The sequence below is a fragment of the Lepidochelys olivacea genome, assembly GCF_965140295.1.
Source record: "Lepidochelys olivacea isolate rLepOli2 genome assembly, chromosome: 20".
NCBI classification, from domain to species: domain Eukaryota; kingdom Metazoa; phylum Chordata; order Testudines; family Cheloniidae; genus Lepidochelys; species Lepidochelys olivacea.
In genome coordinates, this window is record NC_140430.1 from 1,560,647 (window position 1) to 1,586,300 (window position 25,654).

Here is a 25,654-nt window from a genome sequence, read left to right on the forward strand (position 1 = left end):
GTGCACGGGGGGGCCCGTGGTGCATTAGCGGGGGTGATGTGCACGGGGGCCCGTGGTGCACTAGCGGGGGTGACGTGCACGGGGGGGCCCGTGGTGCATTAGCAGGGGAGATGTGCACGGGGGGCCGTGGTGCATTCGCAGGGGCGTGCACGGGGGGGCCCGTGGTGCATTAGCGGGGGTGATGTGCACGGGGGGCCGTGGTGCACTAGCGGGGGTGACGTGGACGGGGGGCCCGTGGTGCATTAGCGGGGGTGATGTGCACGGGGGGCCGTGGTGCATTAGCGGGGGTGATGTGCACGGGGGGGCCGTGGTGCATTAGCAGGGGAGACGTGCACGGGGGGGGCCGTGGTGCATTAGCGGGGGTGACGTGCACGGGGGGGCGGGGGCGTGCACGGGGGGGCCGTGGTGCATTACCGGGCTTCCCCCAGCCAGCTTCCCCCTCCACCCCCCTGAGGGTGGGGCTGGGAGCCAGGACTCCTGGGTTCTATCCTGGCTCTGCCATGGGCGGATCTACTGCATCTCAGTGGGAGCTGGGTAAATCTCCCCTGTTCGGCGGCCTGGCCCTGCGCCCCGCTGGGATTTGGGTGGTGGGGAGCTGCCTGTGCCGCTCTTCTCCAGCAGGTGGCGCACTGCGCCTTGCAGTGAGGACCCACGTGGTAGGAGGGAGTTGAACATGAACTTAGCCCTGGGAGCTGGGCCTGTCCACACCTGCCCCGTGGGCAGCCGGGCTGAGCACCCCCCGGCCGGGCGCCAGGATTCTTTCAGTGCAGGTGGGTACACTTTAACCGCAGCCCGGGAGTCGGGGCTCCCGGGTTCCCTCCTCCCCAAGGCACGAGGGCACTGCACACAGAGCCCCCCTGTGCCCCCCCCTGCACACAGAGCCCCCCCAGCTCCCCCCCACTGCACACAGAGCCCCGCCGTGCCGCCTCACTGCACACAGAGCCCCCCCAGCTCCCCCCTGCACACAGAGCCCCCCCTGCACACAGAGCCCCCCCAGCGCCTCACTCACTGCACACAGAGCCCCCCTGTGCCCCCCCACTGCACACAGAGCCCCCCCAGCTCCCCCCCACTGCACACAGAGCCCCCCTGTGCCCCCTCACTGCACACAGAGCCCCCCCTGCACACAGAGCCCCCCCGCGCCCCCTCACTGCTCATGGTACGCACACCGAGAGACACAGCAGCCCCGCACTCTGTACAATCCCCCGCCCGCTGTGGCTGGAGGCTGGGCTGGCTGCGGGGCAGGCTGAGGGCAGGGCAGGGCCTGTGTGTTTGCAGCGTGAGTCAGAGCCTGCGGCTCTCAGGGAGCCTCCCACCTCAGCTGTTAGCAGAGCAGGATGCTGGCAAGCGGGGCCTCCCCAGGGTAGGCGCAGCCCCACCCGCCACATTGAAGCCCTTCAGCCCTGCCCTGGGGGGGTAGCAGGGAGGGGAGCATGGGAAGACGCCCTGGCAGCATGGGCCGAGCCCCCCGAACCTCACTGCACGTGGGGATCCAGCCCCATGTTGGGGCGTGGGTGCGGGGAGGCTGTTCCCAGCCTCTCTGGGCTTCCACATTCAGTGATCCGCTGGTCCCATAGCCAACGCTGTCTCCCACACCCTCCTGCCCGACTTACCTGCCCCCGGAATCCCAGCACACTTTCTACTGGGGTCTCATTGAGGGCCCCTGGCTCGGTGTCCTGGATCCCAGGATGACCCATCTAGCCTGGTCCCCATCACCCACGGCTGCAGAGGAAATGCACGAACCCCATGGTGGCCAGCCCTGGAATGAGCGGCCCAGGGGGGAGGCCCCTGCCCCGTCAGGTTGGGGCTGCTTCATTCCCCAGGAGGGAGGGCGCCTGACCCCGCCCAGCTCTCCTCCCCTCTGATGCCCTGTGGCTGAGAGTCCCACAGGCCAACCGCCTGCTATTCAAAGGGCATTCAGCTGAGTCGGGTTTACACTGCTGCCCTTCAGTCCTGCCAAAGGCCCCCGGGGGGGACAGGAGGGTGTGCAGGGTTTCCCCTTCAGAAGCAATGCCCCACTCTGGTCTTGGGGGTGGCGCAGTACGGGGCAGGGGACCCCATGCAGTTTGAAATGTGGGGGGCGGGGTGGTGTGTGGCAGGTCAGGGGGCAGAGTGATGCACTCTCCCCGGCTAGTATCTACGCAGCCTCTGGCTGATTTTGGGCCTGCAGCTGCAAGCGCTCCCTGGGAAAGTTCACCCTCACCCCAGGGTTGTAGGGGAGGGTGTCTCTGCTCTAGTGGGGTCCTGGCACACAAAATCCACTGGGGCAGAGAGGAGTGTGTGTCCCATGAGCTGCTAGGTCTCGCAGTGCCACCCTGTGTGCAATGGCCACCCCCACATGGCAGCAAAGTCATTCCCTGGGGCCCTGGAGCCAGGGCCGCCTGCTGGCACAACCCAGGAGGGATTTCCAGAGCAAGCAGCTTGGGCCATGGAGAGAGACAGGCAGAGGTGCAAATAACACACACACACATCACACCGAGCCCAACTGCACCCACTGCCTGCCTCTCCCACTCCCCTGCGATGGGACACTCGCTCCTCAGCCTTAAACGCAGGCCTCGTGGGATGAAGAATTGTCCTGTCCTCCACATGAGCGACTAGACCCCACTCCCCTCCCAGAACCGGGGATAGAACCCAGGAGTCCTGGCTCCCAGCTCCCCCACCCCCGCACTGGACCCCGCTCCCCATCCAGAACCAGGGATAGAACCCAGGAGTCCTGGCTCCCAGCTCCCCCACCCCCGCACTGGACCCCACTCCCCATCCAGAACCAGGGATAGAACCTAGGAGTCTTGGCTCCCAGCTCCCCCACCCCCGCACTGGACCCCACTCCCCATCCAGAACCAGGGATAGAACCCAGGAGTCCCAGCCCCCGGCCCCTCTAATCCCTCTTCCTCCCAGTTTCCATTTAACAAATGTTTAACCATCCTATTTGCTGCCCCAGGGCTTCCTGCCCCACCCCAGGGAAAGGGTCCGTGCGAGGAGCCCTGCACCCATGCCAGCCCCTGCAGCCGTGAGGGGCACAGCAGCAGAGGGGACCCCGAGGCCTGAGCAGGCCCCGCCCGGCAAGCCTCCAGCACAGGAAGGGGTTTCCGGTGGCTCTGTGCAGCGCCGGACACTGGACCCCGGTGCCAGTGAATTCACCACAGTCACTCTCCAGGCAGGTGCTTTTACTGACAGGAACCGGCTGTAGCTGCTAAACTAGCCAAGCGGGGCAGCCGCTTGCCGTGGGAGTCAGGTACAGGTGTGAAAACAGCCAGTGACACCCGGAGCGCACAGTCCGGGTAACGCTGAGCGCTAACTGGGCTCCTGAACCCCTGAGGTCTGTGCCCTAGAGCAATAAATTAACCCTGCGGAGTCCCCCACACCGGCCCCCTGCTGATACCCACCTCCAGCCCCCAATGCCCCCGCTGCCCGGAGCATCCCAATGCCCCGAACCTGATATCCCACTGCGACCCCCGACCCCCCACTGCTCTGCCCCGATTCTCACTGCTCTGCCCCGACCCCCCACTGCTCTGCCCCGACCCCCCACTGCCCCCGGAGCATCCCCCAGCCCCCCGTGCTCCCCCCATACTCCCACTCCATCCCCCTGACTCCCACTGCTCCTCCCCGACCCCATACTCCTACTGCGTCCTCCCTGACCCCTACTGCTCCACCCCCCGACCCCCACTGCCCGCAGCATCCCCCAACCTCCCCGCTGATCCGCTGACCCGCTCCCCCCACCCCCTGCGCTGCCCCCTGGCATCCCCATAACACACACCCCCGACTCCCCGCCGCTGCTCCCCTGCAGCCTTTAAAGCATTCGCAAAATTTGCTTAGCTCGCCCCCCCCGCCTGTTCCCGTCCCACAGAGCCCCAGGGGCTCAGGCTTTCCACCGCCTCTCTCCGGCCGCGGAGCCGCTCCCGGGGGAGCCCCTTCGGGGCGCGCGGGGGGCCGGCCCCCCTCACTTGCAGACGCTGAGCCAGGCGCCGAGCCGGCACTCCTCGCAGCGCACGGCGCAGCACCACTGGAAGCGGCAGCGGCAGCGTTCGCCGCGGGTCTGGCGCAGGAGGTTGTGGCCCCGCCCGCAGCAGAGGCTGGCGCAGCCGTCGGCGCGGGGGCTGCTGCGGTTGCAGGCGCGGCCGTGGGTGCCGGGCGAGCCGAGGGCCGGGTCGCGCTCGCAGAAGTCGGGCGAGGGCTCGAAGTAGACCAGCTGGCGGGCCAGGCGGCGCGGGCCGAAGGCGCCGCTGTTGCGGTTGCGGGCGCTGATGAAGGCGGCCCGCTGCAGCCGCTCCCGCAGCACCGCGCCCACCAGCCGGAACTCGGGCGCCGCCGGCCAGCAGGTGCGGAACTGGCAGCTGCCCGACGGGCCGTGGCACTTGCACTTGCGCTTCATGTTCTCCGCCACCACCTGCGCCGGGGGGAGACGGGGGAGCCGGGTGAGCCGGCGGAACTCCCTGCCGCAGGACCGGGCGGCAGCCGCGCAGCGGCCGCAGCCGTGGGGCCTGCCGCTGCTCATCACCGGCGGCTGCTGGGGGCTCGGGACGAAGCCCCCCGCCGAGACCGGCACCCTTCCTGCTCACGCCTGGCCTGAGGCATCAGCCCTGGGCCTCCCAGTGAGCAGCGGCGACCCTGCCCCCTAGGGCCCCCCAGCCCCTATCCCCACCCTGGCCCCCGTTGGCACCCTACTTATCTCCCCACCCTGCCCCCTAACACCCCTTGCCCGCTGTCCCCCTCCCCCAGTGCCCCTGCCCCCTCTGTGCCCCTCCCCCATGCCCCGCAGGTACTGTGCCCCTCCCGCACCATGCCCCTCCCCCCATACCTGTCTGCCCACCCAGTTGTTGTGGACCCTCATCCGGGCCTGGATGTCACGTGGCGCCTCCCGAGGGTCCAGGAATTCCCGGGAGAAGCGCTCCCCGAAGCCGATGTCGGGTCCGCAGCCGCCCCACTGCCAGGTGTCCTGCGGGCTGGGCTCGCCCAGGAGCGAGGCCAGCTGAGGGGGGAGGCCCTTGCCCCGGGACAGCGCCTGCAGCTGGCTCAGCTTCAGCTGGCGCTTCTCCGGGCCGCCGCGCTCCCGCCAGGAGCAGCCGCAGCCCTGCAGCTTGCCCAGGCTACAGGCCGTGGCCACCGAGTGCATCACGCCGGCCGCCAGCAGGGAGAAGGCGAAGGCGCTTTCCCGGAAGCCTGAGGAGCACAGGGGGAGGGGGTGAGCTGGGGACCATGCTGGGCCCCTCCCAGGAGACGAGGAGGAACCCGGGCACCCTCCCCCCTGCAGAAGTGCAGCTGGCTCTGGGGTGGAGCATGAGGCAGCCCGGTCGGCGAGGAGGAACAGAGTATCCAGCTGAAACTGGCCGGGCGAGGGGAGGGGGAACAGGGTCACTGGGGTCAGATTTCCGCCAGAACTCCTGGGTTCTTTCCGAACACACCCAGGATCCTTGCTGCCCCCTGCAATCAGCTCAGCTCCCCCCAGCTCCGCCGGTGCCCCTCACTCCTGACCCGCAGCTCCGGCTAACCCAGCCCTGCCCCCCTCAGCCCCGACCCACAGCTCCCTGCACTCCCTCTTCTGATTCACAGAAACCACTCCCCTGGTTGAACTGGGCTGAGACCAGCTGCATTCGCTTCACTTGTGACCGAAGTGGGTGTTTGAAGGCAGGTCTCCAGAGCCCACCACCTCATTGCCTCCACTCGTGCGCCTCAGAGCTTCCCACCCAGCCACACTGCCCTGCTCCATGCGCATGAACGGGCCTGAGGGGCCGGGTTACCCCCTCCCCCGTGGGGCCCTGGAAGCGCTGTCTGTGCCCAGCCCCGCAGCCATGCACCCCAATCCCGCCCCGTCCCCCCAGTCTGGGACCTTGGGGCGTCTCTGCCGGAGCGGCCCCCTTGGCGCCAGCGGGGCCTTGGGCTGAGCCCCACAGAACTCCCCGCGCCCTGGGAGCTGGCTGCCCCGGCAGGATCGGGCAGGCCGCGGCGGGCTCCGGCTCCCTCGCTTTGATCCTGGGTTCGTTCTTCGCTCCTCCCCCTCGATGCAGGGGCCAAGGCAACCTCGGAGGCCGCTCCAGGCTGCGGGGAGCAGGGAGGGGGTGGCCCCAACGCGCCCTGCAAGCTGCACTGGGGCGGGGCTCCCCCTGCTCCGGCCCTCACCTCTCTTGAGGATGGCGCTGTCCTGCAGCACCTGGCCCGCCCGCTCCAGGCTGGAACAGTTCCAGCGCTGGTCCCGCAGCTGATGCTGACACTCCTGGATGGCGACCTGGATGCCCTGCAGGGCCGAGGCGGCCGCGTCGGGGCTGCGCACGCACAGCCCCATCTGGCGCTTGCTGAGCCCCGGCAGGGTCAGGCACACCGTGTTGGGGGTCAGGTCAGGGCCGCTCGGCAGCTTCAGCCCCAGAATGTCGTTACCCAGGGCCCTGGAAGGGAAGCAAAGCGCATGAGAAGAGTGGAGGGGAGAGAACCCAGGAGTCCTGGCTCCCAGCCCCCCCCACTCTGACCACTAGACCCCACTCCCCTCCCAGAGCCAGGGAGAGAACCCAGGAGTCCTGGCTCCCAGGCCCCTGCTCTGACCACTAGACCCCACTCCCCTCCCAGAGCCAGGGAAAGATCCCAGGAGTCCTGGCTCCCAGCCCCCCCCACTCTGACCACTAGACCCCACTCCCCTCCCAGAGCCAGGGAGAGAACCCAGGAGTCCTGGCTCCCAGGCCCCTGCTCTGACCACTAGACCCCACTCCCCTCCCAGAGCCAGGGAAAGATCCCAGGAGTCCTGGCTCCCAGCCCCCCCCACTCTGACCACTAGACCCCACTCCCCTCCCAGAGCCAGGGAGAGAACCCAGGAGTCCTGGCTCCCAGGCCCCTGCTCTGACCACTAGACCCCACTCCCCTCCCAGAGCCAGGGAAAGATCCCAGGAGTCCTGGCTCCCAGCCCCCCCCGCTCTGACCACTAGACCCCACTCCCCTCCCAGAGCCAGGGAGAGAACCCAGGAGTCCTGGCTCCCAGCCCCCCTTGCTCTAACCCTCTGGACCCCTCTCCCCTCCCAGAGCCAGGGAGAGAACCCAGGAGTCCAATGTGCCATGCACACTCAGCTGGACCCATGGGCAGCCTGCGTCACACGTGTGTGCAAGGCGTGTAAACCCAGGACCCTCCCCCCACCCCCGCAGGAGCTCTGCACCTGGCCCCGTTGGCAGGGGAAATTCCCCCCTCACATACACACCCCGCCCTGGAACCAGATTAAAGGGGTTTGAGGATTAGGTGCGTCACCCTCCGGCTCGGCACCCACTCTGGGGGGAGGGCGGGTGTTCCCGTGATGATGCGAGAGCCCCCTGCCCCCCAGGTCTAGAACAGGGGTTTCCATGGCAATGGAGGGAGGGGCCCGTATAACCTGGGTGGCCGTGGAGACAAATATCTGGATGCTGAAGGGGAAATAGCGAAGCTTCCTACTATGGGGAGGGAACATAACCCCCCCCCGTGACCCCCCAAGAGACCCCGTAACCCTCAGGCGATCCACCCCCACAAACCGCCTGAACTCCCCATGAGACCCAGCCCCCCATAACCCTGCACAAGATCCAGTCAGTGGCCTCCTGGCTCCCAGCCCCACCCCCTTCTTCTAACCACTAGACCCCACTGTCTGCCCAGAGCTGAGTGAGAACCCAGGAGTCCTAGCTCCCAGCCCCCTGCTCTACCCACTAGCCCCCATTCCCTGCCCAGAACCAGGGTAGAACCCAGGAGACCCTGGCTCCCAGCCCAGCCCCCACTCTATCCACTAGACCCCACTGCCCACCCAGAGCTGAGTGAGAACCCAGGATCCTGGCTCCCAGACCCCTGCTCTACCCACTAGCCCCCAATCCCTGCCCAGAACCAGGGTAGAACCCAGGAGTCCTGGCTCCCAGCCCAGCCCCCATTCTATCCACTAGACCCCACTGCCCGCCCAGCCCCAGCGAGAACCCAGGAGTCCTGGCTCCCAGCCCCCTGCTCTACCCACTAGCCCCCACTTCCTGCCCAGAACCAGGGTAGAACCCAGGAGTCCTGGCTCCCAGCCCACCCCCAACTCTATCCACTAGACCCCGCTCCCCGCCGGGACCAAGGGTAGAACCCAGGAGTCCGGGCGCCCGCCCCTGGCACAGGTGGCCCCGCGGGCAGAGGGTGCGGGGTGTGGAGAGGGTGACTGGCTGAGACGCGGCGGGGGCCGGCACGCCGGACCCAGCCTCCCAGCCAGGGACCCTGCTGCCCCCACGCCCGGCCCCACTTACCGGCTCCAGAGGAAGAGGGCGAGGAGGGGGGCGAGCCCCATGCTGCTCTGTCGGGCCGGGCGGCGCCTCCTCCCTCATGTCCCGGCCCAGGGAGGGGCGGGGGGGTCGTCTCCTGCTCCAGACAGCTGCGGGCTGGGGACTGGAAGGGGCCAGGGGTCGTTAGTGTGGGGAAGATGTCCCAGCCCCCCCCCCGTTCCCCGCAACATCCTTCATCCCCGGAGTCTCAACCCCTTAAAGGTAGTGAAACTGAGGCAGGACATGGGGAGCCCCGGCCCCGCCCTCCCCAAAGAGCCCCCTGGGGATTGCCCCGGCCCAGCCTCCCTACAGGGACAGGGGATCCCCCGGAAAGCCCTGGGGCAAACCCAGCGCGGCCCCCCGCAGCACAGAGAGCCCCTGGTTCCCTCAGCCCCCTCCCTCCTTCCTCGTTCACACACCGGTCAGTCTGTCCGTCTGTCCCCGCAGCCCCGGCCCCCAGACCGAGCAATGCCTGGGGGAGCCCAGATGGACGACCCCCCCCCAGCCCACCAGGCGGTCGGTCGCGCACCCTGAGGTGCCCTGCTCTGGGCGGGGGGAGGGCGGGGGAGGCCCCGCGCTGCACCGGGCGGGGCTGGGAATGCGCTGGTCCCCTCCCTCTCCCTGGGCAGCGGGAGCCTGGACCGCATCTGCCGAGCTGGGCGGGTCCCTGCATCCTCCTCACTCCCACCCTGCCCCTGGGGCCAGGCTGCAGGGCCCCCACCCGGGCGGGGATCCCAAGGGCCAGAGCAGGCAACCCGCTGCAGGGGCAGCGCCCCCCCCCCATCTGAGGAAAGACGCTTACAACGACCCTGGTCAGACCCAGACTGGGCTAAGCCCATCGGACCCGGCCCCCTCCCCCAAGCGTCCTTCGTGAAACTGCAGTGAAAACCCCCCTGGTCCCTGGGTCTCTCCAGCCGCGGGGGCACCTGGGCATCACCCCAGCACACAGGCATGGGCAGGAGTCCTGGTGCCTAGTCCCCCTGCTCTAACCCACTAGATCTCACTTCCCTCCCAGAGCCAGGGAGAGAACCCAGGAGTCCTGGCGCCCAGGCCCCTGGTCTGACCACTAGACTTCACTCCCCTCCCAGAGCCAGGGAAAGATCCCAGGAGTCCTGGCTCCCAGCCCCCCCTGCTCTGACCACTAGACCCCACTCCCCTCCCAGAGCCAGGGATAGAACCCAGGAGTCCTGGCTCCCAGCCCCTGCTCTAATGGTATATATGAGGGCATAAGCCCCAAGAGGGAGGTGAGAGGGACAGCTGGGTCACTGGCAGGAAAGGAAGGGCTGATGCTAGGTCTGAGGGGGATCCGGAGAGCCTGAGATGGACTTGCTGCACTGGGGGATGAGGCGGGGGGGTCCCACTCCTGGAGCTGGCCGAGCCCTGGGGTCTGCTGAAGGGACCCATCCTGACTGGGCCACGCATGAGCCATTGGGCACCTCCCTGGCAAGTGCACTGATCAGACTGCCTCAACCCTGCCCCCACCCTTCTATGCATGGGAAAATCCCTCCTGGAAACACGGGCCACTGGAAACACCCCCCACAGCCATATTGTCCACCCCTTGCACCCACAGTATACACACACTGCACCCCCTCACTGCCCCACACCTCCCCAGTGTGTATTGTAAACACACTGCACACACGCAGTCCAGCATTCCACTTCACTGCACCCACATTGTACACACTGCACACTGTACTCCTCACACTGCGCACACACAGCCTGTCACTGCACCCAGTCAGCCCACATTGTACACTGCACTGTACCCACACTGTACACACACTGCATCCCGTCACTGCACCACTCCTCCCCAGTTCGTATTGCATACACACGCACAGACACAGTCCAGCACTCCACCGCACTGCACCCACACTGTACACACACTGCATCCCGTCACTGCACCACTCCTCCCCAGTTCGTATTGCATACACACGCACAGACACAGTCCAGCACTCCACCGCACTGCACCCACACTGTACACACACTGCATCCCCTCACTGCACCACTCCTCCCCAGTTCGTATTGCATACACACGCACAGACACAGTCCAGCACTCCACCGCACTGCACCCACACTGTACACACACTGCATCCCCTCACTGCACCACTCCTCCCCAGTTCGTATTGCATACACACTGCATAGACACAGTCTGGGACTGCACCACACTGTACAAACATTGCACTACACCCACTGCACCCCCCTCATTGTACCACACCTCCCCAGTGCATTTGTAAACACACTGCACACACACAGTCCTGCACTCCACCGCACTGCACCCACACTGTACACACACAGCCCACCACTGCACTCACTAAGCCCACATTGTACACACACTGCACACCCTGCACTGCACACCTCCTGCACCACACATCCCACACACTGCACACAGTCCTCTTCATGCCTCCCTCTGATCCCAGCTCTCTCCTCTTCTGCTTTCCTGACACTCGCTTTTGTTCACCAGAACTCCAAGGCTTCCCTCAGTGGTTTGCTCTTTCCTTTTCCCCATTCACTCCTTCACCGCTGCACTCACCTCCTGGCTCACATGCTACCTAATTTACCTAATCTGTCAATTTCCATACACCCCCTCTCTCTATCCATCCATCCATCCATCCCCATACACCCCCTCTGTCTGTCTATCCCCTCTACCCCCATCTATCCATCCATCCCCACATACCCACTATGTCTGTCTGTCCCTTACACACCCTATCCATCCATCCATCCATCCCCATACACCCCCTCTGTCTGTCTATCTCCTCTACCCCCATCTATCCATCCATCCCCACATACCCACTATGTCTGTTTGTCCCTTACACACCCTATCCATCCATCCATCCATCCATCCATCCCCATACACCCCCTCTGTCTGTCTATCCCCTACACCCTCATCTATCCATCCATCCATCCCCATACACCCCCTCTGTCTGTCTAGCCCCTACACCCCCTATCTATCCATCCATCCCCTATGTCTGTCTGTCCCCTACACTCCCTATCCATCCATCCATCCATCCATCCATCCATCCCCATACACCCCCTCTGTCTGTCTATCCCCTATACCCCCTATCTATCCATCCATCCCCACACACCCCCTATGTCTGTCTGTCCCCTACACCCCCTATCCATCCATCCATCCATCCATCCCCATACACCCCCTCTGTCTGTCTATCCCCTCTACCCCGATCTATCCATCCATCCCCACATACCCACTATGTCTGTCTGTCCCTTACACACCCTATCCATCCATCCATCCATCCCCATACACCCCCTCTGTCTGTCTATCCCCTACACCCTCATCTATCCATCCATCCATCCATCCCCATACACCCCCTCTGTCTGTCTAGCCCCTACACCCCCTATCTATCCATCCATCCCCTATGTCTGTCTGTCCCCTACACTCCCTATCCATCCATCCATCCATCCATCCATCCCCATACACCCCCTCTGTCTGTCTATCCCCTATACCCCCTATCTATCCATCCATCCCCACACACCCCCTATGTCTGTCTGTCCCCTACACCCCCTATCCATCCATCCATCCATCCATCCCCATACACCCCCTCTGTCTGTCTGTCCCCCACACTCCCTATCTATCCATCCATCCCCACATACCCCCTCTGTCTGTCCCCCACACTCCCTATCTATCCATCCATCCCCACATACCCCCTCTGTCTGTCTGTCCCCTACACTCCCTATCTATCCATCCATCCATCCCCATACACCCCCTCTGTCTGTCTAGCCCCTACACCCCCTATCTATCCATCCATCCCCTCTGTCTGTCTGTCCCCTACACTCCCTATCCATCCATCCATCCCCACATACCCCCACTGTCTGTCTGTCCCCTATACCCCCTATCTATCCACCCATCCCCACACATCCCCTCTGTCTGTCTGTCCCCTACACTCCCTATCTATCCATCCATCCATCCCCACACACCCCCTCTGTCTGTCTGTCCCCTACACTCCCTATCCATCCATCCATCCCCATACACCCCCTCTGTCTGTCTGTCCCCCACACTCCCTATCTATCCATCCATCCCCACATACCCCCTCTGTCTGTCTGTCCCCTATACCCCCTATCTATCCATCCATCCCCACACATCCTCTCTGTCTGTCTGTCCCCTACACTCCCTATCTATCTATCCATCCATCCATCCCCACACACCCCCTCTGTCTGTCTGTCCCCTACACTCCCTATCTATCCATCCATCCCCATACACCCCCTCTGTCTGTCTATCCCCTACACCCTCATCTATCCATCCATCCATCCATCCCTATACACCCCCTCTGTCTGTCTAGCCCCTACACCCCCTATCTATCCATCCATCCCCTATGTCTGTCTGTCCCCTACACCCCCTATCCATCCATCCCCATACACCCCCTCTGTCTGTCTGTCCCCCACACTCCCTATCTATCCATCCATCCCCACATACCCCCTCTGTCTGTCTGTCCCCTACACTCCCTATCTATCCATCCATCCATCCCCATACACCCCCTCTGTCTGTCTAGCCCCTACACCCCCTATCTATCCATTCCCATCCACCCCCCACACATCCCCTCTGTCTGTCTATCCCCTACACCATCTATCTATCTATCTATCTATCTATCTATCTATCTATCTATCTATCTATCTATCTATCTATCTATCTATCTGTCCCCATGCACCCCCTCTGTCTGTCGATCTATCCCCATACGCTCCATCCAGTGGCAGGGTCCCGCTCCCAGCTGGGACCTGCGGCACAGAGACACCCTCCTCCCCTGCTCCCTGCCACACTCACCCCTTCCTCCCTTCGCTCGCCACCCAACGCCCCGCTGCTCACTCCCCGCCCGGCCCAGCCCAAACCCCGCTCTTGCCTTCTCCCGCCGCTCAGCCCCTCCGCTCCCTCTGCCGGGCTCTGCAGCTCCTGCCCGCTCCCCCTGCCGGGCTTCAGCCCGCTCCCCCGCGGGGCGAGCTGGTTCTCCGCACCCCCACCTCCAGCCCCCTCCCCCGGCTCCTGCTACGATCCGAGGATCGCGCTGCGCTGCAGACGGACTCAAGTTTTTCTTGGATCTGGGGAGACTCAGCCACACCCCGAGCCGGCAGCCTGCCGCCCCCATCGGCTGAGCGGCCCCTACCCAGCCCCGTGCGCCCCGGCCAGCCGCCCCTCCCTCCCCGTGCGCCCCATCTCTCCCTCCCTCCCCGTGCGCCCCTCTAGCCGCCCCTCCCTCCCCGTGCGCCCCATCTCTCCCTCCCTCCCCATACACCCCTCTAGCTGCCCCCATCAGCTGCCCCTCCCTCCCCGTGCGCCCCATCTCTCCCTCCCTCCCCGTGCGCCCCTCTAGCCGCCCCTCCCTCCCCGTGCGCCCCATCTCTCCCTCCCTCCCCATACACCCCTCTAGCTGCCCCTCCCTCCCCGTGCGCCCCATCTCTCCCTCCCTCCCCGTGCACCCCTCTAGCTGCCCCTCCCTCCCCGTGCGCCCCATCTCTCCCTCCCTCCCCGTGCGCCCCTCTAGCCGCCCCTCCCTCCCCGTGCGCCCCATCTCTCCCTCCCTCCCCGTGCACCCCTCTAGCTGCCCCTCCCTCCCCGTGCGCCCCATCTCTCCCTCCCTCCCCATACACCCCTCTAGCTGCCCCTCCCTCCCCGTGCGCCCCATCTCTCCCTCCCTCCCCGTGCACCCCTCTAGCTGCCCCTCCCTCCCCGTGCGCCCCATCAGCTGCCCCTCCCTCCCCGTGCGCCCCATCTCTCCCTCCCTCCCCGTGCGCCCCTCTAGCCGCCCCTCCCTCCCCGTGCGCCCCATCTCTCCCTCCCTCCCCGTGCACCCCTCTAGCCGCCCCTCCCTCCCCGTGCGCCCCATCTCTCCCTCCCTCCCCGTGCACCCCTCTAGCCGCCCCTCCCTCCCCGTGCGCCCCATCTCTCCCTCCCTCCCCATACACCCCTCTAGCTGCCCCTCCCTCCCCGTGCGCCCCATCTCTCCCTCCCCATGAACCCCCATCTGTCCCCCTCCCCCCTCCCCCCAGGGGCTGTAGGAGCTGGTAGCGGTGACTCAATGCGGGTGGGGGGGATGCTGTGCTAATGAAGACAAGGTCCCCCATGTTTATGCTTCCTAGAAATCAGGGGTGCCGTGTGGTGTCAGGAGGCAAACCCCGGTGTCCTGGCCAAGCCCCGCCCTGGGACAGTCCATTCTGCCCCCTCCCTTGGACACTTCCTGCCCCCAAGCCTCGTGTAGCTGGTGCCGCGTGCTGCTCCCACACCCCAGAGGCGGCCGCGGCTCCACCCCAGAGGCGGCTGCCCCGCCCCGCACAGGGGCGTCAAAACCCCCAGAGCTGGGGGCCAGGGCCCCTGTCAGGGGCACAGCTGCTGTGCCGGGCCGGCGGCTACGAGCCTATCCGCCCCCGGCCGTGCCCAGCCAGCGCCAGCTGTCCGGCCCGGCTGCCCGCCGAGGACGCTGCTGCCCCGGCCCCTGGCACCGGGCAAGAGGCCCCGGGAGCGGCTCCCGGGTCCTGCCAGCTGGAGCGCGGCCAGCCCCGCGCCGGGGACTTTCCAGGGCGGGGATGCGCGTTTCATCTCCATGGTTGGTGGGCAGGGCCCGTGCGCGCCACGGCCCCCGCTTCCCTGGAGCCGGGGACGGGGCCCGCAGCGCCCCCGCCGCCGCCGCCCTTCTGGGCTCCGCGGGGGGGGCGGGGGAGGGAGGGGGAGGAGAGGCAAGAGACGCACGTGCCTTTGGCCAAATCCACTGCGTAGAGCAAAGCTACATCTGCGACCCCCCCAGCCCAGCGCGCAGCCCCCCTGCGACCCGCCCTCCCGGCTGGAGCACAATTCCCCGTGCAATCCCCCCAAGCCCAAAACGCAGCCGCCCTGCGAGCCCCCCCTCCCGGACCACAGACCCCCGCCCGGGACTCCCCCAGCCCAGAGTGCAGCCTCCCTCCTACCCTTGCCCCACCCCCCAGAGCGCAGCCCCCTGTCCCCTCCCTTTAACCCCCTGTGACGAAGTGGGACTGTTCTTAATGTTTCCTCTGAATAGTGTGGGGGTGCCTCAGTTTCCCCTATGCCGTTCTTAATTATCTAGGGGGTGGGATAAGGGTGTATGATCCTTGCAGAGCCCTAGAGGGCAGGTGTGTGCAGGGGTCTGGACACAGAGAATGGCCGACACTGTTTCCTGGCCACTGATGCCCTGGGCCCTTCCCCCCTGCAAGGTGAAAGCTAAAGGGTTGGAGAACAAAGGAATCCGGTGACCTCCTGGCCCGGGAAAGGAACAAAGCCCAGAGGAGGAGGGGCTGGAGGGAGTTTCAGTTTAGGGCTGGCTGGGACATGGAGTGAAGGGCAGACGGGGTTGTCTGGCTCACTGCCCCCAAAATGGACCCAGCTGAGGGGTCCTGTTCTCTGCACCTACAAGCTCTGTGTTAGACCATGTTCCTGTCATCTAATAAACCTCTGTTTTACTGGCTGGCTGAGAGTCCCGTCTGACTGCGGAGTTGGGGGGCAGGACCCTCTGGCTTCCCCAGGAGCCCCACCTGAGTGGACTCGCTGGGGGGAAGCGCATGGAGGGGCAGAGGATGCTGAAGGCTCCGAGGTCAGACCCAGGAAGGTGGAAGCCGGGTAAGCTTCGTGTCCTGCAGACAGGCTGCTCACAGAAAGGCGACTGCCCCAGAGTCCTGACTGGCTTCATGGGGAGCAGTTCCAGAGCATCGCCCAGGGACTCTGTGACACTCCCTCGCTGCCCCCCTAGAGCGCAGGCTCCCCCCACAGGTGCAGTCTCTGCTGTGACTGCCGGAGATGATGGTGACTCAGGGGCCGACCCAGAGACAAGAGTGGCAAAGCGGTGGAGGGGGGCATTTCCCAGCCCTGGGGGGCTCCCCCACAACCTGGGCTCTGGTGGGTTCATGGCCCTGGCCCTGGCCCTAAACTCTGCAAAGGATGATCTTCTGGTTCTATATCAGGACTGGGAGCCAGGACTCCTGGGTTGTACCCCTGGCTCTGAGAGGGGAGGGGGGTCTAGCGGTTAGATTGGCAGGGCGTGGGGGTGTGTGGAGGCTGGCAGGTTCTATCCAGCCCGGGAAAGGCCCCGGCTACCCAGTGCAGATCTCATGAGTTGAGATCCAAGAGGCCAGAAGGGAGCCCTGAGCCCATCCAGGCTGGTTGGTAGGACACAGGCCCAAGACCTGCCCCAGCGTGATTCCCAGGCAGAAAAACATCCAGGCTTGATTGAAAAACAGTCCGTGCCAGAGACACCCCCGCGCCCTGGTAGTTTGTCCCCTGGTTATGAATGGCCTGGAGGGTAAATGGGAGCTATGGGGTGGAACAGGGGGTGATGTCCCACAGCAGCGGCTCTCTTCCCCCTCCCCACACTAGGCCAGCGAGGCTGCTCTCTGCTGGGGGAGAGGGAGGCATGTTGGGCTGGAGGATGAACCCTGTGCTGGGGTCTGCTGGCTCCCTGGCCAGCCTGGGGGGTGGGGGGACAGGGTCTCTTTTTGGCTTCCCTGTGTGGGGGTGCCTCAGTTTCCCCTAGGCAGTTCTTAAGTATCTAGGGGGTGGGATAAGGCTGTTCGATCATTGCAGAGCCCTAGAGGGCAGGTGTGTGCAGGGGTCTGGACACAGAGAATGGCCAACACCCTGTTTCCTGGCCACTAATGGCCTAGGCCCTTCCCCCCTGCAAGGTGAGAGCCAAAGGGTTGGAAAACAAAGGAATCAGGTGACCTCCTGGCCCGGAAAGGGACAAAGCCCAGAGGAGGAGGGGCTGGAGGGGGAGGCAGGTTGGGTCTGGCTGGGACATGGAGTGAAGTGCAGACGGGGTTGTCTGGCTCACTGCCCCCCAAAATGGACCCATCTAAGGGGTCCTGTTCTCTGCACCCACAAGCTCTGTGTTAGACCATGTTCCTATCGTCTAATAAACCTTCTGTTTTACTGGCTGGCTGAGAGTCACGTCTGACTGCAGAGTTGGGGAGCAAGACCCTGAACCCCGCCTGGGTAGACTCGCTATGGGAAGCGCACGGAGGGGCAGAGGATGCTGAATGCTCCGAGGTCAGACCCAGGAAGGTGGAAGCTGTGTGTCCTGAAGACAGGCTGCTCCCAGAGAGACTTCCCCAGAGTCCTGACTGGGTTTGTAGGGAGCAGTTCAAGAGCATCGCCGGGGGACTCCGTGACAGCTGGTGGGAGCGGTGGGATGTACTGCACCCCGTGGATGGCGCTTCCTGCAGTAAGCGAAGGGGGAGCAGTAAAACGAAGGGGGATTGACGAGGACCAGGCGTGCTGAAGGCTCAGAGAGGAGCGGTTTCAGGGGGCGGTTAACCCCGGGAGTGTGTGACCAGCGAGAAGGACTGTGCAGTAATGGGGTCCCCCTGGGGACTGCAGTGAGCAGTCTCAGGGCAGAGGAGCCTGCGGCTTGGCCCTGGGAGAGAGAGAAGGACTTTTGCAGTAACAGGGTTCCCCTGGGGATTGCAGCGAGCAGTCCAAGGGGCAGAGGAGTCTACGGCCGACCCTGGCAAAGAGGTGGTGACCTCGAGAAGGGCTGGCACACTAGGGGTTCTCCCTGGAGACCGTGGGGAGCTGAGAACACACAGGCCTGTGAGTCCACAACAACTTGGGAAGAGCGGAGTGATGGTCTGTCACCGTCTCCTTAAGAAGGACACTGTAACCCTGTGCAGAAAGAGAGGGTTGAGCGTTGGAAAGTTCACCAAAGCACAGTTCATCGTGCGGCTGGAGGAGGATGACCGCTCTCAGGGACAGATTCCTGACCCCAACTGGGGCTAGAGCAGGATCTGGGAGCAGCTGGAGTGGGAGCCAGGCACCCCCAAGACTCCTGTCCCCGACCAGACGAGGGTCTTCACGATCGGGTTCCCCATCCGGGGATCGGAGACGGACGGGATTGGAGCTGAGTCCGAGAGAGCAAGAGGACTGTGAGAGACAGCGAGAGCCCGAGAAAGAGCTGCAGAAGCAGCAGCAGCATGAACTGGCGGTGGGGGAGCGGAGAGGCCTAGGGGACCCCCCAGGGGTGAGTGGGGATAGACCCTAGGGGGCCAGTTCTGCAGGGAACCTCAAGACTCAATTGCTGCCCCTGGTTAAGGGGGGGGCGGGAGGAAGATGTGGATGCCACCTCACTGCCTTTGAGCAGGCTGGTGATTTGAACCAAGGGGACCCTGCGGAAAAGCCCCGGTGTCTAGCTCCCTTGCTGGGTCCCAAGGCTGTAGACTCCTTCAGCCAGATGGGTGGGGAGGTGGACAGGCTCCCACTCCTGACCCCAATCTATATGTCTGTGTGGAGTTTCCTGGGGCCTGCCCCTCAGACCCCCAGTGGGAGCAAAAGGTGACGGTCAATAGGGAGACATTCCTGGGATGGCGAGATCCTGGGACAGAGAGAACGGTTGTCAGGCCCTGGGTGGTGCAGCCTCAGATGCTGAGTGGCTGTGTGAGGGTCCCAGGGACGAAACCCCTCATCCTGCCTATGGCCCAGATCCCTGTGCAGACCCAGGAGGTGTGGGGCTGGCTGGTCATTGGGGTTCTCCAGGATATCAACTGCAAGACCCTGTTGTGGGGTGACTGTGTCTCTTTGGGACAGGATTCAGACCCTGCTCCTGTTACGGCCAAGGGTTTGAATTTGAATCCAGGGAACCAATCAGCGGAGAGGGAAATGGTCAGTGAAAATGCAGATGACCTGGCTAGCAGTGGGGAGGAGCTGCTAGGCTTGGGCTACCTGCCTGCCTGCCACCAGACCCCTGGGGCTGGGTGGGACAGATTGATGCTCCCTGCCCCCTTGCACACCAGGGAGGGGGCTCACTAGCTCTGATGCAGTGAGGAAAGTAGCGAGCTCGCTGCCTACCCCCACTTGGACACAAGAGCAACATTGAGCAAGGAGGGAGATAAGACCCCAGCTGAGTGGGGGGGAGACACAGGCAGGGCAGGGGATCTGTTGGGAGTGGCAAGGTGCTTGGTAAGGAAAGTTTGGATGAGCCAAGGCAGCCTTGTGAGCTGATGGCTGTGTCTAGTCAGCAGGGTGGGAAGGCGAGGAGAGTGGAAGATGAGTGTCCCTGGACCTTACCTGTTAGCTGGGTGGAGAATTGTGACAGTGAAGGAAACATGCCTGTGTCTGTCAGGGATATTGACCTGCCTGTGGAGGGAGCTACCCTGATCTCCAAGCAGTTGTCTGTGACCAGCCTTGTGTGCTGGGACCAGGGGAAAGAGATCCCAAGCTGGGTGTCTGGGAAAGGAGAAAGTGTGTCCGGCTCTTCTTGGTCTGGGGAGCAGACAGAAGGGGCCTTTCAGCCTGTGATGACTGAGGATCATGCAGTTGTCTCAGAGTTGGTTCTGGATTCAACTAAAGCCCAGGAAGGGAAGGGCCCTAAGTTTGTGTCTGCTCGGGAGAATGGCCCTGTAACTAGGTCGCATCCAGTTAGTGTCTATGTAAAATCCCAGAGACCAAACAATTCTGGTGCTTGTATTTTGCTTGTTGCTAGTGTGTGGCTGGGAAAGGGTGTAGGAACTCTGTCTAATCAGGGTGAGATCCTAGCCAGGGCACAAGGAGAGCAGGAAGGTGATGTGATTGTGTTACCTACTGAGGGTGTGGAAACTTGTAGCAAGAAGGAAAAGATTCCTGAACTTGTGGGTGGCAAAGGGAAGGAGAATGCTTCTGACCTTTTATCTAGGAAGTCTGTAAGTTTGCCTGAAAGGGGATTGTGTAGGAATCCGCTGGATGGGCCAGAGGTGATTCTGGATGTAAGTGAGGCCCAGAACGAGTCTGTTGTTGCTCAGGAAAGTGTTCCTCTAGAGCAAGCCTTATGTAAAGAGGGTAAGGGCAGAATTTCTGTGAGGGGTGAATTGTTGCATAGAAAAGCCCCTAGGGAAAGGAATCCTCATGGAGTCTTTGCAAGCAGTTTACTGCAACTGAAGGGTGTGAAGACAGTTTCCGTTCCTAACGGCCAGAAATTTTCTGTTGTGAATGGATCCACTGACTTTCCTGTTGAAAGATCCAGTGTGGAGAGCTTTGAGAAGGTCTCAGATGGAGTGAAAGCTGTTAAGAAAGTTAAACAGTCCTATAACCAAGTGGCTGTGTTGGGCCAGCTTGTTGGGGAGACAAGGTTGTGGAGAAAGGGATGTCTCCATGCTAGTTCTGTAAGTGAACAGTATGTGGCCCAGGTCAAGATGGGGGCTCTTAACCAAGAGAGCCCGAATTGCAGCCCTCCAGACTGGAGCGCTGGGAGAAGACCCAATCCCAGTTTGACGCCCAGGGTTTTTGGGGTGGCAAAAGGGCACAGGCCGCATAAACCTTCCCACATGCTGCCTGCAAGTGCTTTTGACCACCCCCGACCTAAGGGAGGGCGAGAAATTGAAGGGCCTGGTGTAACTCCCACCGAGGAATGGGAGAGATGCTGGGGCATCCATGGGAACGTTGGTGGCTTCAAACTTCCCCAGGTCACCAGCTAAAGTGAGCCTGATCAGTTTGATCTCGAAGGGGGGAGAGATGAAGTGGGACTGTTCTTAGTGTTTCCTCTGAATAGTGTGGGGGTGCCTCAGTTTCCCCTATGCAGTTAAGTATCTGGGGGGTGGGGTAAGGGTGTATGATGGTTGCAGAGCCCTAGAGGGCAGGTGTGTGCAGGGGTCTGGACACAGAGAATGGCCAACACCCTGTTTCCTGATGGCCTGGGCCCTTCCCCACTGCAAGGTGAGAGCTAAAGGGTTGGAGAACAAAGGAATCAGGTGACCTCCTGGCCCAGGAAAGGGACAAAGCCCAGAGGAGGAGGGGCTGGAGGGGGAGTCAGTTTGGGGCTGGCTGGGGACGTGGAGTGGAGTGGAGTGAAGGGCAGACGTGGTTGTCTGGCTCACGGCCCCCCAAAATGGACCCAGCTGAGGGGTCCCGTTCTCTGCGCTTACAAGCTCTGTGTTAGACCATGTTCCTGTCGTCTAATAAACCTTCCGTTTTACTGGCTGGCTGAGAGTCCCGTCTGACTGCGGAGTTGGGGGTCAGGACCCTCTGGCTTCCCCAGGACCCCGCCTGGGCGGACTCGCTGGGGGAAGCGCACGGAGGGGCAGAGGATGCTGAATGCAATGAGGTCAGACCCAGGAAGGTGGAGCCGGGTGAGCTGTGTGTCCTGCAGACAGGCTGCTCCCAGAGAGGAGACTCCCCCAGAGTCCTGCCTGGCCTCATAGGGAGCAGTTCCAGGGCATCGCCCGGGGACCCCCGTGACAGGGAGAGGGCCTCTTTGTGGCCTCCCTGTGCCCAGCCTAGGGAGATCTAAGCCCATCTCCCCCATTGCTGCTGGCAATGCCACAGGACTGGAGTCCCCAAAGGACAGGTGCCCGGGTGGGTGAACCCCCCTGCCCTCACTAGTGCCCGCTGAGATGCAGCCCCATGCCATCAGGTCCCAGCTCCATCTCCCTGGGGGGGGCCAGCCTGCCCCCCCCCATCCCAAGCCAACACCTGGCTTCCTAATAAGGCTGCGCCCCAGGGCTGGAGAGGGCGTGGGGCTGGTGCGCTGGAATGCGTATGGGAGTGTCCTTGCTCAGACACGGGGTGATGCGTGGCAAGACCTGCCTGCTGCATTAGGAGCCCCCTCAGCCCCAGCACCTCAGGACTCACCCCAGGCTGTGTGGAGAGAGCAGGGGATGGGACAGGCCTCTGTGGCAGGTAGGAATCTGCAGCTGACGTGGGGAGGGGGATAGCAAGGGAAAGACTGAGGGAAGAGCAATGCATGGGAGACAGGGTGCGTGCTCATGTTCCCCCATGCCCGCAGCTTTGCACCATGGGTCACAGCCCCAGCAGCTGGCTTCTTTCCTACCCCTGGCACCAAGGAGCAGGCCCAAGGTGGGTGGGGAAATCAAGGCACAAAGAGCAGACGGGACTCACCCGGGGTCATGCAGTGGGTCAGTGGCAGAGATGGAATTAGAACCCAGGTCTCCCATTTCCCAGCACATGGAGAGTTCTCTGAAAACAGCTGCTCAGCATGCAGCCAGAGGCAAAAGAGCAAAGAGACTGTTAGGAACCACGAGGACAGGGATAGGCAATGCACTGGAAAAATACCTGGATGTCAGCCCGTGGGATGCCCACACTGGCAGTACCACCTGCAGGCCTGGTCACCTCATGGCAGAGGAGATAGAGCAGAACTGCTCAGAGGGTCTGGAACCGCTTCTGTCTGAGGAGAGATGAAAGAGACCGGGGCTGTTCAGATCGGAAAGGAGAGGGCTGCGGAGGATATGACAGAGGCCTATACAATCTTGAATGATGTGGAGAAAGGGACTAAGCAGGTGTTATTTACCCCTTCATAGAACAAAAACCAGGGGCCACCTGATGAAATTACCAGGCAGTAGGTTTAACACAAGCAGAAGGAAGTGTTTCTTCATGCAAGGCACAGTCAGCCTGTGGAACTCCTTGCCAGGGGATGTTGTGAAGGCCAGAAGTATCACTGGGTTCAAAAAATTAGATCAGTTTCTGGAGGACAGGTCAATGACTATAAGCCAAGATGGTCAGCCCCATGCCCTGGGTGTCCCTAAGCCTCTGACTGCCAGACACAGGGAATGGGATCACTTGCTAATTGTCCTGTTCTGTTCATTCCCTCTGGGGCACCTAGCACTGGCCTCTGTTGGAAGACAGGACACTGGGCTGGATGGACCATTGATCTGACCCAGTCTGGCCATTCTTATGTTCTGAAAGGAGCAACCCCAATAGCAGGCAGCAGTAGTAGGCTGTTATCCTGTATGTGGCCAGCCTCTAGAGAACGACAGGATACCCACACTGCTGGTGTGAGTCAGGTTCTATGTGACCATGGGAGGCCCCCTGCCCTGAATGTCAGAGGGAACCACTTGCATCCCCCTCTCCCCTGAGGATGCTGAACTGAGCCGAGCCCCCATCTGCTATGCTCAGGGACATGCACTGAGCAAGCTGCACTGCACACACTGATGGGGACCCGGCAGGTCCCAGCTGCTAGCACCCGCTGCTGCAACTGAAAGACATGAATACAAACAAATACACAGGCACCTGTACCAGTCATCGGTACCCTTGCATGCAGCCCTCCCCCCTAAACCTGCATATGCTCTACATGCCATCTTGCCCACGGGTTCTCAGCAGGTTTCATCCACACCCAGACCTCAGACACTTGAGCCAAATGACCAACCCCAGAAGGAGGGAGGCAGCTGGATCCCCTTTGTCCATGTTTGTTGACAGCCTCAGAGAATTCGAATAGATTGATGAGGCAGGATTTCCCTTTACAATAGCCGTGCGGACTCTTCCCCAACATACTGTGTTCATCCGAGTGTCTGATCCTTCTGTTCTTTACTGTAGTTTCTACTCATTTACCTGGTACTGAAGTCAGGCTTCCCAGCTTGCAATCGCCAGCATTGCCTCTGGAGCCCTTTTTAATAATCTGCATCCCATTAGCTATCCCCCCCCAGGCCAGAGGCTGATTTAAGCGATAGGTTGCATCCCACAGTTAGTAGTTCTGCAATTTCATACCCGAGTTCGATCAGAACTCTTGGGTGAATCCCACCTGGTCCAGGTGACTTATTACTGTTTAATGTAACAATTTGTTCCAAACCTCCTCTACTGACACCTCAATCTGGGACAGTTCCTCGGGTTTGTCACCAAATAAGAATGGCTCAGGTGTGGGAATCTCCCGCACGTCCTCTGCGGTGAAGACCGATGCAAAGAATGCTTTTAGATTCTCCACAACAGCCTTGTCTTCCGTGAGTGCTCCCTTAGCACCTCCATTGGCCCCACTAAGTGTTTGACAGGCTTCCAGCTTGTGCTGCAGTTCCAGGGGTGGTGTGCTGGGCAGGGGATGGAGGGCCCTGGGTTCAGGGCAGGCTGTGTCCTGGGTGAGTTGGGAGCGGTGGCTCCCTGGCTCTGCGCTATACCCGGGGTGCCCTTGGCTGATTGCGGCCTTGGAGTGTCTTTTCCCATGCGGCCTCTGGCACTAGGTCAAGCCTTGTTGATCCGTGGCTCACTCCAGAAATGCCCCTGGCAGCCCAGCTCTGCCCGCCCACCGAGGGTCTCCCCCACCCCGGGCCCGACACACAGCAACAAGTGCGAGCGCATGTGCAAACTCTTCCATGGACAGATGCCCGGGCAGGCGCGAGCCTCCGGTTCTCTTGAATTCCAGGCATCTCCGCACTGGAGCGAATCTGTCTGAACTCGCTAGGACAGTGTGAAATTCCCCTAGGCTCTGTGGGAGCCGTTAATGTTTAACCGGTTCAGAAAGAGGGAAGCTCTGGAGAGATCTGCTGGGGGGGGCGGAGCCCATGACCCAGAGCAGGCAGGGGCCCTGGAATGAATCCTGCTGGGGGCTAGGTCATTGCCCTGCTCCAGCCTGTAGGAGGTGCTGCAGGGAGCAGGATAATGAGAGGGAGCAAAGCAGGGGAACGGATAAGTTGCTATCCCAGCTGGGAGGGGGGCAGCCTGGCCCTACCTCCCATCTCGCCTCACGGAGATTTACAGAAGAGCAGAGTGGGTGCGAAGTGCAGCCCTGCCGAGCTTGGGGCACCTGGCACTGGTGTCCCTGCACGGGGTGCTTCCGCCATTCGGCTATTGCAGCCCTGGACTTGTGAGACGCCAAAGAGACACAGACAGCAGCAGAGGGGGTTTAAAGATTCTTTACAGTTTTGATCATCTCACCGGGTACAAGAGAAGGAAACCAGGCTTACAATCTATTAACAGCAGAGTTAAGGTTGCCCAGCGTTGTCCTGTGCCTTCCCTGACCACAGAGCAGCTAACCCTAAACCTCTGGGCGAAGAGTTAAGGTACATGCTACCCCTGCAGCACCACCCCTCTGCCCCCTCGGGCTGGCCAGAGCCCCAGGACTGGGTCAGCACAGGGGGTGTTCCCAGGAGAGGGGACATACATGCGCGTAACAGACAACTCAATAGCTAAAGCACAATACCCGAGACACAAAAGGATAAATGCAAACAGCAGCACTGGCCCAGAGCAAATCTGGCCAGCAGCTGTGTGTCGCTGCCTGGCACAACATCCTCTCAGCTCCTGTATGTGTCACGCAGGCAAAGCTTTAGTAGTGCTCGATAGGCATAGGAGGGGGCTCCCCCAGAACCTTCAGGCAGGCAGAGATCAGCATCCAAGGGGGGGAAAAAGTGAGTGAAATACCTTTCTGCAGGCCTGGCTCTGGGTGTCGTCCGGTCCAGCCCCGCTGCTTGGCTGGAAGGGAAGCTACTTTAGGCAAACCCAAGTTAAGCTCACTACAGGGGAAAGCAGCTGAAACTCTCTGGCCTGCAATGTACAGGAGGTCAGACCCCACAATCCTATGGCCCTAAAGTGTCTAAATTGGCAACAAGTCACAGCGAGGAGGGACTAAGTGTGGCAGGGAGCGTGGTGTTTCACAGCACTGAGTGGCAGCCTCTCGCCACCCACACTCCACCCGCCCTGCGTTGCGGGAGCCGTCACGTGGGGCAGAATTAATTGGACCCGCGACGGTGACACGAGGAGAGGTGCACAAGTGCCATGCGGGGGCATGGACGCCCCTTTCCAGGGCTG

At 62.4% G+C, this 25,654-nt stretch overlaps 1 protein-coding gene across 1 annotated transcript; it reads right to left on the reverse strand.

The window, feature by feature from the left end:
• Positions 1-3,835: 3,835 nt before the first annotated feature.
• Positions 3,836-25,312, reverse strand: WNT10B (Wnt family member 10B). Its single transcript, XM_084610840.1, has 6 exons — positions 25,268-25,312; positions 22,199-22,310; positions 8,209-8,347; positions 6,112-6,374; positions 4,793-5,154; positions 3,836-4,381 (listed from the first exon to the last, which is right to left on the reverse strand). The coding sequence occupies exons 3-6, from the start codon at positions 8,247-8,249 to the stop codon at positions 3,935-3,937; spliced, it is 1,113 nt and encodes a 370-aa protein (XP_084466966.1). The 5' UTR covers positions 8,250-8,347; positions 22,199-22,310; positions 25,268-25,312; the 3' UTR covers positions 3,836-3,934.
• Between the last annotated feature and the right edge of the window lie 342 nt (positions 25,313-25,654).